Raw genomic sequence first — 18,369 nt, forward strand, 5'->3', positions numbered from 1 at the left:
AAAGAGAGAAACGAAGAGAAAAAAAATCGAATACCTGCACTGAAATCCAAGATCATTGGTCAATTGAAATTTATTTGAAAATATATGATATGTTCATTCTTGTGATTCGCTGTTATCTTATCACAGAAAGTGACCTCTCTCTATAAACCTATTGAATAATATCACCCCACATTATAGTGTGGGTACATTAAACTCGGTCAAGGCACTAAAAGCAGCATTTAAGAATTATATTGAACCCCTACTACAGAAACGAATGACGTTTCTAGAAAAATGACCACTTTTATTAATGATTTTGAAAGAGAATGATTTGAAAAAAGAATTTTAACTTTTATGAACTTGGACAAGTTCATCAGATTTTCTAAATGTATATTGAATTTTTAGAAAGATTCATTTAAATACTCATAAATTCTTAAATGCATAAAATATTAAACAAAATATTAAACCAACATGATTGGAAAAAACTGGTTTTGTTTTTATGAAAAGAATATTAAATAAATTTTAATATTAAAAATATATACATTTTCTGATTGAATTGAATCTTTTATTTTTATATTATTACATTTTGTATTTTTATGGTAGAATTTATTTTGTTCTCACTCATTGAATTTTGTTTGAGTTTCAATTTCGTTCCATAAAAAGATATATCTGCAAATGTTTTATGAATTAAATGAACTTTGAACTTTAAAAAATAAAAGAGAAATGATGAGGTTAGAGATATTACATAAAAATTGAAGCAAATAAAAATATGCACGCAATAATATTAAATTTTCTTTCCATCGAAATTCCATGTTATTTCTCCAACCACCAAATAACATGTTTGAGAGTTTAATGGTTCGTCCCCTTTGCTACGCTTTAAACGCGTCCTTAGTTGCAATTATCTTAATTAGAGTTTATAAACGACGACAATCACTCGTTTTGTCAGCGAAAAATTGTTCTTTCCTCTTTTGCTTTTCGACCGAACCGCTTTACGTGCATCGTCCACAATAAATCTTACAAGTCTCCACCTGTCACCTGTGGTTTGTTCAAAAACCGTGACCGCCATTCGATGCACTCGATCGCGTTCCACGAGAGTTGCGTTCTTCTAGTCCAGAGCTAGACTTCCTCGGTCAAATTCTTCCTTCTTATTTGTAAATATTAATAATTAAGAAAAATATGTTTAATAAATATTTATTTTATTTTTTCATTTGGAAGAATTTTTATTTTATTAATCGATTTATATGTTTATTAGTGTCATTGAGGTTATATTTACCAAGGGGCTTTTCCTTAAAGAGGTTAAGTGTGTTTTATATTCTCCTTTCTTACATTAATATCATTAAATTATTATTATTCTCTTATATATTTTTTTTAAAATTCAAGTATTTTTAACAGGAAATAATTGAAATTAAATTTAATTCAAAGGTTAAACGTATTTGAATCGAAGTTTAATTTCTAAAATGTAATTTTTAAAAAAATTAATAAAAATCTTCTCGAGTGATTTCACGATTTAGAGAATTAGGTTATTTTTTTTAATTACAATAATAAAATCTCTTACCATTTCTCAATCGATACAATGGAATCATACTTAACGTCTTTAATATTATTCATCTTCTCAATAACCAACTAATGTATCTGACCTATTTAAAACTTTTCATTATATAATTTCGAATATTCTGTTGATCATTATTCGTAAGCGATCATTTAACCAGGATGTGTTTAAATGGCGTTTCCTCCAGAATCTTTTAAAAAAACCAAGCATCATAAATTGTTCTCAGAATTCACATGGACTTACGTAAATTCGTTTGAAATTCAAATTTCAACGAAACAATTATTATTTGCACAATTAGATCTAAATTTAAAGCTAAATTTAAATAAAATCATAAATTTTATACTATAATATAAATATAAAATAAATAAAATTTATATATATATATATATATATATATATATATTATATTAGTTCTATTTTATCTATGATAATATATATATATATATTATATTAGTTCTATTTTATCTATGATAATACCATATATTCATTAGAATTCAAAATTTTGTTATAATAATTTATATCGCAATAAATTCTCTTTTAGAATTCTAAAAATTATTAAAAATTTTCCTTGAAGCTTGTCCCTCTAGCGTCTGTCACTGTACTTTCACAAGAAGAAGCGAGCAGAGCACCGATATCATTTATATTCTTGAACCCTGTCAAACCGGTTTTCACGAGACTCCATGGTTGAGAACCGCTGTAGGTCAATCGTGTCAATTGTGATGAATGTATGTCGACTCTGCTCGCAGTCTGGTCCTTGTAATTCTTCGTGCTAAATTGTATAATCTGTCATAGTGCGTGTAACATGCATCCAATAACGTGGATAAAATAGTAATGAGAATTGTGTACCGATCGAGAGAGCTTGTTTTTATGTATTTCTTTGTTCTTCGAGCTAGAATAGGATTTTCATTCGTTCCGTTTTCCATTAATGTATAATATAATGCGACAATGATAACAATTGTTAATTGAACAGTCTTATCTGAAAAAAGAATCTATATAAGAAAATGAAAGAAAAATATTTATTGCTTCTTTATACAATTTTTATTAAATTATCACAAATAAATGCATTTAGGAAATATATAATTTAATGCATATTTTTTTATGTAATAGATTTCTTCATGATATTATTTTAAATATACATTCATTAACAACTAAACATATTTGTTGTTATTAAAGAATATGTGTTAACTGTTACAAAAAAATTTATGAGTTCATTGATCTGCTTTCTATAATTATTATTAGTTTAATTTTTTATTTTTTCTTTTTTTTTTTTACTTTTTCCTATTTAATCTTAAACAAAATTACAAAATAAAAATGATTATATTAGAAAATTATTTTCTAATTTTAAATTTACAAAAAAATAGCATTTCTAAATTACATTGATTATATTAATCATACATTTAAAAAAAATTATATTGTTAGCAAATTTTTTAATGATCAATTTTCAACGTTTTAAAATTGTTAAATTGATTAGCATTTATTAATATTATAGTGCTATGAGAATTTCTTGAAGTATCTTGTTTAAGTTCTTAGTATGAACGAATAGCAATTGTAATCGTGATATTTCTAAGAAATTATCAATATAAGGTGTGTATGTATATCTGTGTGATATAAAGAATACTAATTAAAATTTTCTTATTATTTTATCGCTGATTAAGCATTCTGAGGAGATTCTACGCAAGCTAAAAATAACTGATAATGCAACTCATGTAAGACATAACTTAATAAGCGGTCACGTTCATGGTACATCAGCGATAAAAAAAATCATTGTAAGCTACTTAGGTGACAGAAGAATAAATATTTGAATAGTAATTTAAACAACACTATTAATTCAAAAATTAACCTTAATTTTTTAATTATAGTTGCTACTAAAATAAAGAAAATTTGATAAATTTGGATTTATAGGTTATAGATTATTTTTCATCTAGTTATCTTATTTTAATATTATTTTAAATATTATTTTTCTATTTATTATATTCTTTTTATTATACTATTATATTTTATCGACTTTAACCGAATTTAACTCGAATTTAAACCGAAATCGAAAAATAGGAAAGAACATTATATAACAACATACAATATTTCAATAATATAAATAAAATATAATATAAAATAAATAATATTCAATTTTTAACAGATACGTAAATTTTAATCAATAAAAATGTTTGTAATTTTTAAAAAACATTTTTAAAGCTTCTATCTTGTATATAAAATCAATACAGAACATAAAATTACACTAAAAATACTATACTAAAACTAAAACTAAAACTAATAAATCTTATATCAACATCAATCTAATATTTACTCTTCAATGAGAAAGAGAGATAGTATACTCACAAAAGTGTTGTCTAAATAAAGCAAGTGAAAATTACTGGTAACCAAGGATACGTTGAATAGTTATCCATGTTCGTAGCCAGAAAGAAGGAAAAGGCTGAGACTTGTAAGGGCACACTTGGTCACGTTGAATCCGAGTCGGTCCGATGTGTAAATACCTTACTCGATGAGTGCACGTTAACCTCATTATCCATGCACACGTGGTCTCCGAGTCTCTGGACGTTCACTGTAACCACGCCAATACGAAAGACACACATTGAATAAAGATAGAATCTTGATACAACAGCACCGTTGTTTATTCATGGATTTCCACGTCGTTTCGAATAACTGAACGAATACAAGATACTATTATACCTATACAATTTATCCGAAAGATTTCTCAGAATTAATTTTTGAAAAAAAAAATTAAAAATTTGACCGTTAACAAGTTGATTAAATTTTACTTTGAAAGCAACAATATAATCACAGTTGATTAATTTTGTTATTGAGAAATTTGCTACAATGCCAGTCACTTATGGCTACAGTGGCTCCACTGACAAATTGTGGTTAAGGATATAATCACAATAGTAGTGAATATGTTAATATTTTGTGATTCAATGAAAACTTTTATGGATAACATATTAGATCGTCGTTTTCATTTTTTTTTGAATGAAAAAAATCTCTAAAAATAAATATTCATTTGATGTTAAGACAAGGCATTACTTGATGTTTATTTTTTTTTTTTTTAAAAAAACACGCATATCTTTGTCAGAGATACATCGGTTGGTCATTCAAAATTCTATCACGAAGAGTAAAGTACAAGAGTAAAGTATTGGATGAAATACGAAATGCATTCTTATTCCTTCTGTATCCTTCTTGTTTCTTGAAACGCTTTTAGAATATTTTACTTACTGCCACCAATGAAGAATGCCATTTGTGCTGCTAATGAGTTTTATCGTTGTTTTGATCATTTTCGTTATAATTAATTTCGGTTGCTTTTCATAAAAATAAGTCTTAATTTATTTTTCTTCTCTATAAGATACTAATTTTTTTCATTTATAGTCTTTATAGAGAGGTTTTGTGCTTAATAAATCATCAAAATAAGATCAAAAATAGATAATATTGTACCTATGAAAATATTCAAGTGAATAGATTTTTATCCATCTTTTTCTGGCGCGAAAATTGAACTTTCTTTCTGTTCTACGATGGAACAACAGATATAATCGGAAATTCCTTTCAACTGACGAATGGTAGTGACAGGTTTTCTGAGCGAGCAGATAATACATTTACTATTTCGTGAGTCAGTATCTGACTGGTTTTGAAAGTTCGTGTATGTGTGTGTAACAGTACGAGAATATCAACGATAGCCCACGGATCATTTATTGCGATATTTCATCAGATTTCTATAAGTTACGATAATGATATATAACTTCCAAATTATTAACGAAAATAGAACTTATAGAATGAAACAAAAATGTTTTGAGAAATATAAATTTTAATTTTTATGTTTCATTTTTTTCATCTGTTCAATATATATCTTTAATTCAAGATATTTAATCTTTTTCTTTACTCTTTCAGACAGTGGTTCTCAATGTATGCCTCGCAAAAAGATTATATAAATAACATTTTATTAAAAAGTAAAAATTTATTTCTCTTTATTTTATTTTATTTTATTTCTTCTAATATATCGACTCTAAGTACTTAAATAATGATGAACATTTGAATTAATGAATTTTTAATTACCATTGAATGAATGGCATATATTATAATGTAATGCATAAATAAGTTCTTTTAATGACATTATTACAAAATGATCTTGAAATTCATAAACTTTTCTAAACTAAATGGTAATTTTTTAAATACTAAAATTTACTAGAATTATTGAAAAAATTAAAAAAAATAATCTTAAAAATAATAAAAGAAAAATATTAAGTGCAAAAATATAATATTTATTTAAAATTATCAAATATGACATAAAAATATAAACATATGATACGTATTATATCAAATGTTTCAAATTTTTATAATTATAACACCAAATATGAAACAAATAAAATACTAAATTTATTCATTTCAATAGAAAATATAATATTAAAATCGTGTCGGATAATTATGGGAACAGTTTAAATACATTAGATACATTAAATACATGCATGTGTTACAATCGTCAAAGAACCTTCCATATAATATGCATGTTCTCTTTTCTCTAATGCACAGTCGTCATTTCCCGGTTGTGAGAGAGAACATAATGGACCATGTTCCGGTCGCGATAATTCTTCTTTTCGTAAAAAGAACGAACAAAGATCTTGTAATCTGATTTTACAATTTACCTCTTGATCCAATACGCACAATTGTTTAATTATGTTTCGTTTTTTATTTTTAACTCATTCTTCATTTTCTTCAATATGTTTAATTTTTAATCTCAAATCACGATACATTTCTTATATTATTTTATTCTATTTTATTAGTTAGTATTTTATAGTATTTTATATTATTTCATCCTTTCGTTTCGTTTTTCTATTTTAAGGTTATATCTATTACAAAATATTAATGTATGTAATATTTAATAGGTTATTAAGGTTATATATAATAGGTTATTTAATAGGTTATAAATACACAAATAATACAATGGTTTATAAAAATATAATTTTGTAATACGTTTTGTACTTTATTTTTCTAGGTTATTCTTACAAATTTTGTTACCATACACAGCAGACTTTCAAATATTTTCTTAATATCAGTTCCCGAGATAACGAGTTAACAGTTGGGTAATCAGTTTCTTTCATTGGTGTCGATGATACAACTCTCTACCAACATATGTTACAAGCTTTGATAAGTCTTTCATTGCCATTACTAATACGAATTAAAATCTATTTAAACTCCATCCTTTTTTTCGAATAATTTTTCTTTTCGAAACCATCGTTACATCCAATAGTTCTAAAAATCAAAACTATAAATCGTTATGAAGAAAATGAAATTTATGATTTCCAAGACAAATCTGAAGGATATTGTTACGAAGTCTCGTAAAATATTTTTTATCAAGTAATAATAACTTCTAGGAAAATTAGTATACCTTGACATATTATTGAAATTTTAAATATATTTATTACATTCGTACAATTAACTCGACAAGGTGAGGTTAGAAAATTTGCAGATGAACGTAAATGGATTAATTTAATGGTAAGTCACGTTGCAAAAACCAATCAACCTTTTAAACGATTTAATAATCCCGATTATTGTTGAGCAGCTGAAGAGGTCAGTTTAATATAACCTATATTTACTTGCATATATAACGGTGCATATAAGTGCACTCTAATCGAGATGAACCGAAGGAAGATACAGAGTTACGTTGAAAAACTTAAGGAATTATGTAACTATCATTCTTATGTAACTATCATTCAAAATTATATATTTATTGTATATTATATATATAATTTTAATATGCATAAAAATTTTGTACATAAATAAGTGACTAGGATTTAAAAATTGATATGAAAATTAAATGGATATCTGTAATTATATTTGAAAAAATGCAATATTAATTTTTCTTAAAAATATTTTCTTAAAAGTAATTGTAATAAAATAAAATCTTTATTAATATATTTGTTAAAATATAATACATATTTCTAATATTAATAATTTAAAAATATTTAAATTTTTATTTTATTTATTTTACTCATTTTTCATCATATTCGATAATTTGTTTAATTTGATGATGATGCAATCTTTACATCTTTAGATATATAATTATAACTATTTAAACTACACTATAAATGGCACATATGAATAGAAATGAATACGTGGTATTTACAATAAAAATTATACAAATATATAAAAAGTAACTTACGATTGACCTTGACTAGGCAAACATATAAATAAAATATTTTATTTATATATTTATTACGTATTTTACATTAAATATTTATATTTCATATGCTAATTATATTATTTATATTTGATATAATTTAATATAATTTAATTTACAATTAATAGTATAATTTTTTTTTTTCAGATTTTTAAAAAATTTGAAAAAACATTTAAAAATATATTATTAATGTCATTACTTCATTATATAATCATTCGTTAAAATGAAAAAAATTTTCTAAAAATTTCTCAAAATTATTTTAATAAATACATTAAAAAATTTTGAAATTTTTTTCATTAAAGAGAAATAAAATTGAAGAAATTTTCAATAATCCAATTTGTCTGCGAACATAAAAAATTAATTTAATCATATAAATAAATTAATTGAACTTTATTTAAAATAAAAAAAATTATTTGATACTTTTCAAATTTATTTAATATCTTCTTTTATCTTTTTGGAATATTTATTCATTCTATCGATGTTTATTTATTGAGTTTACCGATATTTTTATCTGATATTGATCTATTTATTCTTCAGAGTTTATTCAACACTGATTTATTTGACATAATCATCAAACTTCATATTTTATTAATTTTTATATTTACATTAATATTTACAAAGACCTACAAAGATCAATATCAAAAGAAAATATAAATCGTATTATTTGAAAATTTGTTTAAAATCCAAAAATAAATATATCATTGTAATTTAATTAATTTAATTTTAATTTAATTTTAATAATTTAGTTGCGTATCTTTGATTTTTTTATGATCTTATAATAAAAAATATGCTCACTTATGCGTAGACGAGTTAAAACTGAGTCCCTTTATCGTTTAACGGTTTCTCTTCATTGGATATATTGTATACATTTTGACGTCTTTCTTCCAGATCACCGGCAAGTTTCACCAACAGTTCTCTGAATACATAGTTGTCCATATTCTTCGCTATATAATAAAGAAATACCCAATCCCCATAGTGGCACTCATGAGTAACGGCCAGCACGTTCCACGGATTGTATTTCCCAGGACAAGCCATAGAGAACACTAACTTGTTGAATAGTTCGCTCCTAACCCATATAAAAATATTAATTAAAAAAAAAAATCAAGTATTGGTTAATAAAATTAATAGGATTAAAAAATGTTAAATAATGTAAACAATTTTTAGAAAATGTAATATATCTGAAAAAAAATATTTAGAATATTTAAATGTTAAATAATAAAGTTAAAAAATGAAATTTATCGAGGAAAGAGAATTCTAAATGATATCATATATAAAAATAATTAATAATGTAAATAATTTTCGCTTCTTCTTCAAAACGTATTCTTCGAAATAAATTTAAGTTAACCTAATTGTACTATCAATTGTGTAAGAATTTATATTTGAACAAGTACTTCCTCAAAATTATAATTATACGTGATATCCGTGTTAACACGCGTGAGATCAGAATTTCGCGGAAGTGTTTCTCATATGCGATATATTGTCATGGATTTAGAAATACGCAGTCAATGATACACGAGTTCAAAGAATTTGTATTTCTTGGAAAAATAACTATCTACAAGGCATGGGATACGTATAGATAGATAAATAAAGTAGTAACCTGGCATGCAACACCATAGTAAGTAACCTCCAGAGCAATCCTAAACCGGTTATCACAGAGAGAATGATGTACCAATACCAAAGGAACACATAGATCTTCTCGTTAATGATGTTCAATGCCATGATGCACAGAGCATCGTGATTTTGTATAGTTCCTGATGGACCGTATTTGTGAAAGATACATTTAGTTACCTGGAACGTTTATTCGAAAAGATATTTTTTTTCTTTTAAAGGATAAACCGTGGAACGAAGTTCGTATAGATTCTAGATTGTAAACAAATATATAAATACTTCCATTGAAACTTCCAAAATACTTTCAAACACGTATTGTATATGCGACAATATTACTACAGTAGTACCAACTGTTGCGAGATCGAAACTGGATTCCATCAATTATTCGAGGATAATTGTTGGCAGCTTCTAGATTTTATTCGCTTTACTGAATCGTGAGAAATAAAAAAAAAAAACTTTTTTTATGAATAAAATTTAGAAAAAAAATATATATATACATTTTGTTATGCGTATATATTTTTTATGCGTATTTAAATTTGTAAGAGAATGTATGTGTTTCAAAAATAAAAATTTTAAATTCCATAGTGGGGAATTTGGAATAGTGGGGAGCGATTTGACTGGACAGAAAGTGTAACAGTTAAATATTACTATATTAAATACTACTATATACGTAAATTTAAAAAGAATATTTGTAAAGAATAAAATTTTTGCAGTTATGTTAAAAATCAATTTTGCAGTTATAAAATATTAAGCTTATACTTATATTTATTTTTATTCTGCATGCAATTTCATGCTTCAGCTTGAAGCTATAAGCTTAAGATTAAATTTGATATTTAATCAAATATTACTGTTACCTTAGGAAATACGATGTCAAGAGGTTCGACTTGTCCTTCTTCGGATCCACGATTTGCCAACATTTGTCCAAGACCGAGAAAAGCACCTCCGAGAAACCAGTCGGTCAGATATATTTGCAAAAGAACGTTGATGAAATTGAGAACCTCGCACAGGCCCAAATAATACGCCCACGGTCGATTCAAGTGAATACGATTCAGAAAAGCGTGGCGAATTTGACGTATTTTCTCGTCGCATTCGTCCTTCGACATGATGCTTATACCATTCTCGGTCTGCAGAGATGTCTCGCGGAGAGCCATTGACGCTGTATGCAATCCGGTAACCAATGTTTTTAAACGGCCTCCTGATTTAAAAATTTTACTCCTTTCGATTAAATAAATCTTTATATATGATAAACATTTTTTTTTTCTAATTAAATTTAAATTATTATTTAATTTAAATTTAAATTATTTTTTTAACACTTGTTGTTCGTGCACAGATATACAAGATATATACAAGATATATACAAGAAATTGGAAATTTAAATGAGAATCCAGCTCTTATCGTCTAAGAATTATTAAGAAAATTGAAAATAGGATGATTAAAATTATATTATTTTCAATCGTTCAAATAATCATCATCATATTATTCGAATAAAAACACACGTTTTGAAACAAAAGAGCCAGAGAATTTATTACGAAAATTCTTTTTTAAATAAGAAAGATTTGAAAGTTCGTATACTATGCATGCGAAGGTGGTATGCAAGATAGGTTGCTGGGTATATTATAGCGAGGCTGACCTTCAACATTCCTCCACAGGTAGTGAGGCGCGTAAAAGAAGATCGCCTGAAAAAACAGAACGAAGGGCACCCACTGGTAGTAGGCATGATGTACCACGGAGTCTTCTGAAGTTGCTGGTCCCACGCCAGGATGTGCGATTTCACCTAATTCCACCGATGTTTTGTTCAAATGTTTTGTCTAAAAAAAATCCGTATTATATTATATAAAAATTAAAAAATTTTTACAGATTTTATAAATATTTTCTTTCTATTAATATTAAAATTTTTTTTTACAAAATATTAATACAATCGTGAAACAATTTTGGAAAACAGATTCTAGAGATGAAGACAAGTGTAAAAATTGATATACAAAAATATCAGGATTATTTAAGTAATTTAAGTTTGTATTAGATGAAATGAGACGGAGATAGAACGAGAAGATGGAGTGATAGAGATAGCCGTCTCGATTCGTTTGATTCAAACTTAAATTATTTACAATTTAATAGATATTTTTGTTTTTCAATAAGATTCTTGTTTCTTTTTTTTTTTATGAGCAACATTTTTATGCGCAACATTAAATATTAAATATGTATGTATTATTATTAATATTTACCACAGTGTAAGTAGACGTGAAAAAGCAGAAAGTGTTGATTACTTTCACTACATCATCGCTCATTCCATGGCCAGCGATACACCTTATCCATAAAACATAACATTGTGTATGGTTACCTCTTTTATTAGCAATTTTTAATTGATAAATATATCATAAACGCATTATCTTTCATTTTCTTTTTTTTTAATATTACATAAGAGATAAATAAAAATCTTAAATTAAACATGATATTATTTAGTTGTATAAATGTCACGCTTGTACGTTTTCTTCAAATATAGACATTATTTTTAAATGTTTATTTTTTGTATAAAAAATGTTTCTTTAGCAAAATATTGCATAAGAGAAAGGAGATATTTTTTGTACAAATTTTACAAAAAAGAATATCTTTCTTGTTGAAAAAAAAAAACATTTATCCTCTTTTTTATTCTATCCAAAAAAAAAGGATTTCTTATATGATAAATTTTTTCAATTGATAATAATACATTTTTAAATTAAATATATATATATATATATATATATATATATGTAAATTATTATTATTGATTCAAATACATACAATGCTCATTTCTTACTCTAATTCTTATGAAAATTTAAAAAAAAAAAAGATTCTTAAATTTGTTTTTCATTAATACATAAGTATTTCATTATTTTTATATATAGTTTATTATTTATTTTATATATAAATTAAATAATTAATTATCAAGACCCCTTTAGATATTAAAGAGCAAACATAAATCTTGATTTTAAAAATCCAAGAATTTTATTTGATAATGTACACGAGTACAGATAAAAGAGGACTTAATCATTAGAACTCTATTATACGATAAAATTAGAAACGTTATTTATTTCACACATACTTAATGATATTATAGCAATGGATCGGTCAAAGCTAGTGTTAAAACTAGAGTATTACTCATAAATGTACCTGATATGTTCTCCGATAAATTGTCTAGCTGTTACCAATAGCGTAGCGATCAAGAGCATCAGAAACGTGAATCTATAGTGCATCTTGAAAACTTGAACGACGAATCGAATAATCAAATTGTTTATATTATATTGTTGATAAAAAATTTCAATGAAATAAAGAAAAGACTAATTAAAATAAAAAATAAAAAAAAAATAAAAAGAAAGAAACTACTCATATCTCTGTTCAAGTGTCATCATTTTTATTACCCAAGTTATCAATGGCCACAGAGTCCTGCGAAACCTTCCACTTGACGTGGTCCTTGAGGACCGAGAACGTAGCTAAAACGGTCGCCATTTCTTTGTACAAATAATCTTAATTATCTCTCCAAATCACGAATCTTTCATATATATATATGTTTCCAACGAAAATGTTCCTCGATCAGTTCCAGGCTCCAGGATCTAGGCATCCATCGATCAATTTCCGGTATTTCTCTCTCTTCGCGAGCGATACAAGAACAGGAATATCGCAATGGTTAAAATTGCGCGAAGATGTCTCACAATGGCAATGTGATCGGTCGATCCGATCCAGTTTACACTGAACATTCGAAGCTGGTAAATCTTATTTCTCGTTATCAGTGACCACGATTGCGCAGTAGCATCGTGAGTGACAAACGCGCTTCACGAAACTCCATACACTCGTAATAAACGTGGTTTCGAAGGTGCGAGTTACAAAGCCACTTATTCACTTAGATAAGAACTAGATAATATCATTGCTTGTTACGAGCAATATAAAATGAGAACGAGAAAAGTTATTATTTCATCGAAGATATTTGCCGATCGATCGATTTCATTCAATTAATCTCTGATGATCGTACAAATATTGATCGATTCAAAAACGGTTTCATTCAGCGTCGAGACATTTCGTTTTTCCCCTAGCGTCCCACGAGCATGCGCATTGACGCATAGTTCCATATCTCTTGGAGAAGAATAATTTCGCTTCCATTAATTTTACACGATTAAATATAAAGTTTAGCAATCAAAATTTAAATAAATGTGATTGATAAACGGTACATGTTATAAAAGAGGTTAGAACATAGAGGTTAGATATCTTGGGGTCTAGGGTTAAACAGAAGTTGAGTTTCGAAAAGAATAATTCTATTTCTTCGTGTAATATATAGAATTTATAGACTTTATAAACTTCTATTTTATTCTATAAATATAAATTTTATTTATTTTCATATATAAAGTCATCTATCTAATATATAAGTTATATTATATGTTCGTCACATTTATATGTTATATACATCTTATTCATTGATCAAACGTTTGCCACTTTCACGCGAGAAAGCGTATTGTCGCGTTAATAATCATTGCATTTACGACTTTTAAATACGTTGATTCAACGACTACGACAGAAAGTAAAATACTTGCACGAATCGTTCATCTCAATGATTAGCACGTAATTTCGTAATAAAACTTATGAAACTTCTTTAATCTCTATCAATTGGATGATTTCACGATGTAATCAATCGGATATAACATTGAGCGCAATCATGATGATTAATTGTATTTTATCGAGACGTTTTCTTTCAAAAAAATGTGAGATACGCACAATAGTCTTATCTAGTTGCAATAAAATGATAGTGATTTTCCAAGATTTCCAAATTATTAATTTTCTCTTCAACACTTAAATTCTATTCTAAGTAATAAAAGTAACTATTAAAATTTATTTCTAACAATAAAGTTATTATGTATTATGATAAATATTTCTATTAAGAATATTCCATTATGAATATTCCATAAGAAAAAAATAACTGTATTTAATTGTATTTTTTAGGTTAATTAATCATAACCTAATTATATCATATTTCAAGTTATTTTTTCTCTTGAAATTGTGTTGGATGTTCTTGTAAGTGGAGCAATTGTTCAAATATTTTTCTTTATTTTAATTATTAATATCAATTGATAATTATACATATACATAGCTTAATTTTCAGAAGATTAGAATCGGTTTCATGTATACTGACAATAAACTTTATGAAATATATAATGAAAATTACATACTTGCATAAAATTTTAATATAAAAAATTCTTCAAAGGCTAGTTTCATTAGATGAATTTATCGATCGAATAAAAAGATAATTTGTTAATATTCAGTGGAGAAGTAAATACCTTTTAGATAGATCGAACATAACCAAAGAAATGGAAAGTTAGATAGAAATTTATTTCAATTATTATAATACGTACGTATATTTTAAATATGCATTCTTAGTAGACTTTTGTAGATTTAAATTTTTTACATAAATACGTAACCTCAAAATTACATAATTTAGCAATAATTTAAAAAAGTTAGAAAAATACATTTCAAATTGTTATCTCTAAAAGTTATATGAATATTTAATTATTAATATTTTAATATTAATTATTATTTTATTCTTTTTTTTGTAATTTTCTTATTATCTCTCATATTTATCGAATTAAAAAATCCGCAAAAAAATTTGAAAGTAGAAAATCGATTCGAAAAGCGAGTAATCCGTTATTAAAATTGAAAATTTGCAGGAAGAAAGTATAAGAAAGAAGAAATACTGGGGAGGGAACGAGAGTACGGTCGAAAAATTACAAGCGTCGAAGAAGATAGGAAAAGTACATAAATGTAGAAGAAAGGAAGAAGAAAAAAAAAGGAAAAAAAGAAAAATAAGAAAAGACCAAATAAGATAAGGAGACGAGAGGTGGAACGAGTTTAAGATGGAAGAGGAGTAAAGTCGCAGGGAAAGGAGGAATGGCGAACAAGAAAGACAGGGAACAAAGAAATGGAGGGGATAGAATGTCGAAGCTAGGACTTTGACCGGCCGTTGGCCCCTGATGCGGTCGCCTCTAACCGGCAAACCGAACGGATCCTCCCAAGAAAATTCTGTCCTCTGGTCTCTCAATTCGTGTACACGTATTATACGTATCTTGTTCCATCCTTGTTTCTCACTATACCCGATCCATTCATTTATATATCATTTATAACGCAAGAGAGAATCGCGAAACGATCGTCGATTAATTAACATTACGTTATTAAAATTGGAGAAATGATTTTAATGTACGATTATTATAAATTAAAATAATCTTAATGATCTTTTTTTCAATTAATACATTTTTTTATCTTATAGGTCAGAATAGAAGTACTTTATCTCGAATATAATACGACGTTAATCGTAAAAATGATATTGCGAAAATTAATAAAAGTGAAAAAAATTGAATGATCTGATTTATCTATTTTAGAAATTGCCAACTTTTTTTTTATTCTTTTTAGACGTAACTTATCGATGAACGATGATAAAAATGTCGAAATTTATTAAATATATTTTTTTATGTCATAATTTGTTAAAAATTTACGTAAGAATCTTACAAAGATAAGTATATTATTTTTTTCTTTTTTTAATTTAAAATTTCCTTGCAACATAATATCTATTATTACCAATGGTTTTTAACCTTACTTTTATTGGAAATAAGTGAAAACAAAAATTGGATAGGATATAATATTTTTTTTTTTCACAAAATCATCCTGGCTCGTATTAATTTATTATCTTTTAAAAATTTTTAATACAAAAACGTTCTTTTTTTATAAAGAGATTTTGCAAAAATAGTTGAATCGAAAATACCTCGAACGTGAGATAATGGCTCGATTTAATGTTAAAGGTTATGCTTCGAATTACGTATTAATCAGTAAAATGAGAATAATCTTCGTGTCCCCTAATGCAATGTAGAGGGAACCGAAATTGGTTGGACCTCGAAGTTCGTTTCGATGATCGTCAATCCCCGACTGGTACACGTGCACGTACAATGAAATCTTTTGGAGAATGCATAGTTTGACAAATTCAATATCCACGGAATAACGTTATCGATTAAATTTACCAAAAATTAACGCAGACGTGACGATATTTTTTTTATACGTAATTATATATTTTTCTCTTTTAGAAAAAATATTTAATTTTTCATAAAAAAAATTATGTAATAATTTTTAATTTTAAATGTGAAATTTTTTAATTTATAGTATTTAAAAATTGGTTTTCTTCTTCTAGAAATATTATTAACCAATAGAATTTTCTTATCTCTTAAAACACTATATTCAATTTCTACCAATATTAAAAAAAGATCCAAAAAGTTACTAAAAGTAAATTTTTATCATTTACAGTTTTTAATTTTAAAAATTAATTACTGAATATTGAATACACAAAAAATTTTTGTTGAAACACGATAATAAAGATATATATTCTGATAATATTAATTATATCTTTGATATATGAATTCAATTTTCTCGACGAACGATTTATTACTTACCCATATATAATTGAATTGATACGTATGGTAATCACGAAGGGAAATATGGTCCTGAAAATTATGGGAACTACTTAATTACTCGCTGACGTTTTATTTGTTGAATTTTGTAGAACATTCTTATGAAAATATATAGAATATTCTGGCAGTACATTGTTTATATTCAAGAAGCATTGATGAAAACGCAAATAGCAAAATATACGCTACTATCTTTCTTCTAATAACGATTTCATAAAAATGCAATTTTTTTTTTTTTTTTCGCAAGACGCTTTAATAAAGAGTACAACTATCATATTATCAACGAGTAAAGAATAGGATATTAATAATAAAGGGGGGAAAAAAAATATATAACGTGGCAATTGTCATTACTAATCAATTATCACTCGTTATTCCAGCGAATCTGGCTAGCTGGCTTTTTATAATTCTATATATATATATATATAATATATATATTTTTTTTCTTTATATATAATTGTTTCTCTTATCTTATCGCTTCTACAAGCGCGAGGAAGCACGTACACGCAAGGTACATGTATACGATTACAGGTATATTACGTTTCTTCACTAAGCAGCATGGACATTCATTAGAATAGAACAATGCACCGACGCTCTATCACTTATATACGAATGTAATTTCATCATTCATTACACCAAAATGCATACGGAATATAGGCACTTTTATTTTTTTCTTTCTTGGTTCTCGTAATAATATAATATAAGAGTTTTGATATTTACTTCTCTTGGGGATTTTCATGTTTAACACGTTCCATTCCACGTCGATAAAGAAAAGTTTCATGGTATCGACAAGTCTATTATGATTTTTTCCCTTTGCAACAAAATTATGGATAAGAGCAATTCTAGCGATATTTAAATCTTTTTTTTAATCTTATCCAATCGATATGTTTATATTGTTTAAAAAATTTAATTTTAAATCGATTATCATAGATAAATAGATACGAACTTATACGAAACGTGTTAATTATTAAACCTTTGGAATACACTTCGTATTTTGTTAGATTAGATTAGGTTAGGTTAGAAAATTGCATCCAAAGGCACTGGGATAATATAGTAGATCGTTTTGCTTTTCAGCATTTTTTTTGATTCTTCCTCTTCCGGTGGATTATTTCGCGATGTTTCAACAGAGAGAGAAAAAAAAAAAAAAAAAAGGAAACAAAATTTGAGAAATTTTTTTTTCTTGGAAAAAAAATTCTCAACATCTCAGAACCAGAAGATTATTAAATTCATGATATCGGTTATTAATATTAAAATTATCGATATAAAAAAAAAAAAAAAAAAATTAAACGGAAGTAAATTAAAAAAAGTATAAGACAAGGAACAAACACCTCTAAGAAGTTATTATGCGAATAGAATTAAACGAAATCGGAAAGGAAAATACACTGGCATGAAGCAGGGAAAGAAAGAAGTATATAATATGTATATATATGTGTACATATATATATATATATACATATTTATAAATTATATTATATATATATATACATATATATATATATATATAATAATAACAAATATAATCAGAGAAAATGTTCTAAATTCTATTCACGTGTACAATCCTAAAGATAGATATAAAATACAAGAATCACGATGAT

General features: G+C 26.0%; 1 protein-coding gene and 2 long non-coding RNA genes across 12 annotated transcripts; 1 reads left to right on the plus strand and 2 right to left on the minus strand.

Moving 5' to 3' along the window:
- Positions 1-596: 596 nt before the first annotated feature.
- Positions 597-1,852, minus strand: LOC107964629. 4 transcript variants are annotated; one of them, XR_003304854.1, is made up of 4 exons: positions 1,532-1,852; positions 1,250-1,428; positions 722-1,120; positions 597-645 (listed from the first exon to the last, which is right to left on the minus strand). It is a non-coding gene; the product is annotated as an uncharacterized LOC107964629 (long non-coding RNA). The 4 variants fall into 4 exon arrangements; XR_003304855.1 differs by having other exon boundaries at positions 599-645; positions 722-1,117; XR_001703490.2 differs by lacking the exon at positions 597-645 and having other exon boundaries at positions 681-1,117.
- A 123-nt stretch (positions 1,853-1,975) lies between these two features.
- LOC552285 (innexin inx7) lies at positions 1,976-13,134 on the minus strand. Of its 7 annotated transcripts, none has more exons than XR_003304857.1 (10): positions 12,704-13,134; positions 12,456-12,546; positions 11,531-11,612; positions 10,939-11,116; positions 10,163-10,503; positions 9,298-9,488; positions 8,496-8,766; positions 3,911-4,082; positions 2,372-2,514; positions 1,976-2,294 (listed from the first exon to the last, which is right to left on the minus strand). XR_003304857.1 is itself a non-coding variant. In XM_026441280.1 (8 exons), the coding sequence occupies exons 1-7, from the start codon at positions 12,789-12,791 to the stop codon at positions 8,511-8,513; spliced, it is 1,227 nt and encodes a 408-aa protein (XP_026297065.1). In that variant the 5' UTR covers positions 12,792-13,134; the 3' UTR covers positions 6,468-6,772; positions 8,496-8,510. The 7 variants fall into 7 exon arrangements, 4 of the variants coding, with proteins under 4 accessions (XP_026297065.1, XP_026297063.1, XP_016768262.1 ...); XR_411982.3 differs by having other exon boundaries at positions 1,992-2,294; positions 2,372-2,501; positions 3,860-4,082; XR_003304856.1 differs by having other exon boundaries at positions 1,987-2,514.
- Positions 13,135-13,636: 502 nt separating this feature from the next.
- On the plus strand, positions 13,637-15,681 carry LOC102656876. The gene is made up of 2 exons (XR_003304858.1): positions 13,637-14,679; positions 14,996-15,681. It is a non-coding gene; the product is annotated as an uncharacterized LOC102656876 (long non-coding RNA).
- The last annotated feature ends 2,688 nt before the right edge of the window (positions 15,682-18,369 follow it).

Source organism: Apis mellifera, linkage group LG6 (assembly GCF_003254395.2).
Source record: "Apis mellifera strain DH4 linkage group LG6, Amel_HAv3.1, whole genome shotgun sequence".
Taxonomy (NCBI): Eukaryota; Metazoa; Arthropoda; class Insecta; order Hymenoptera; family Apidae; genus Apis; species Apis mellifera.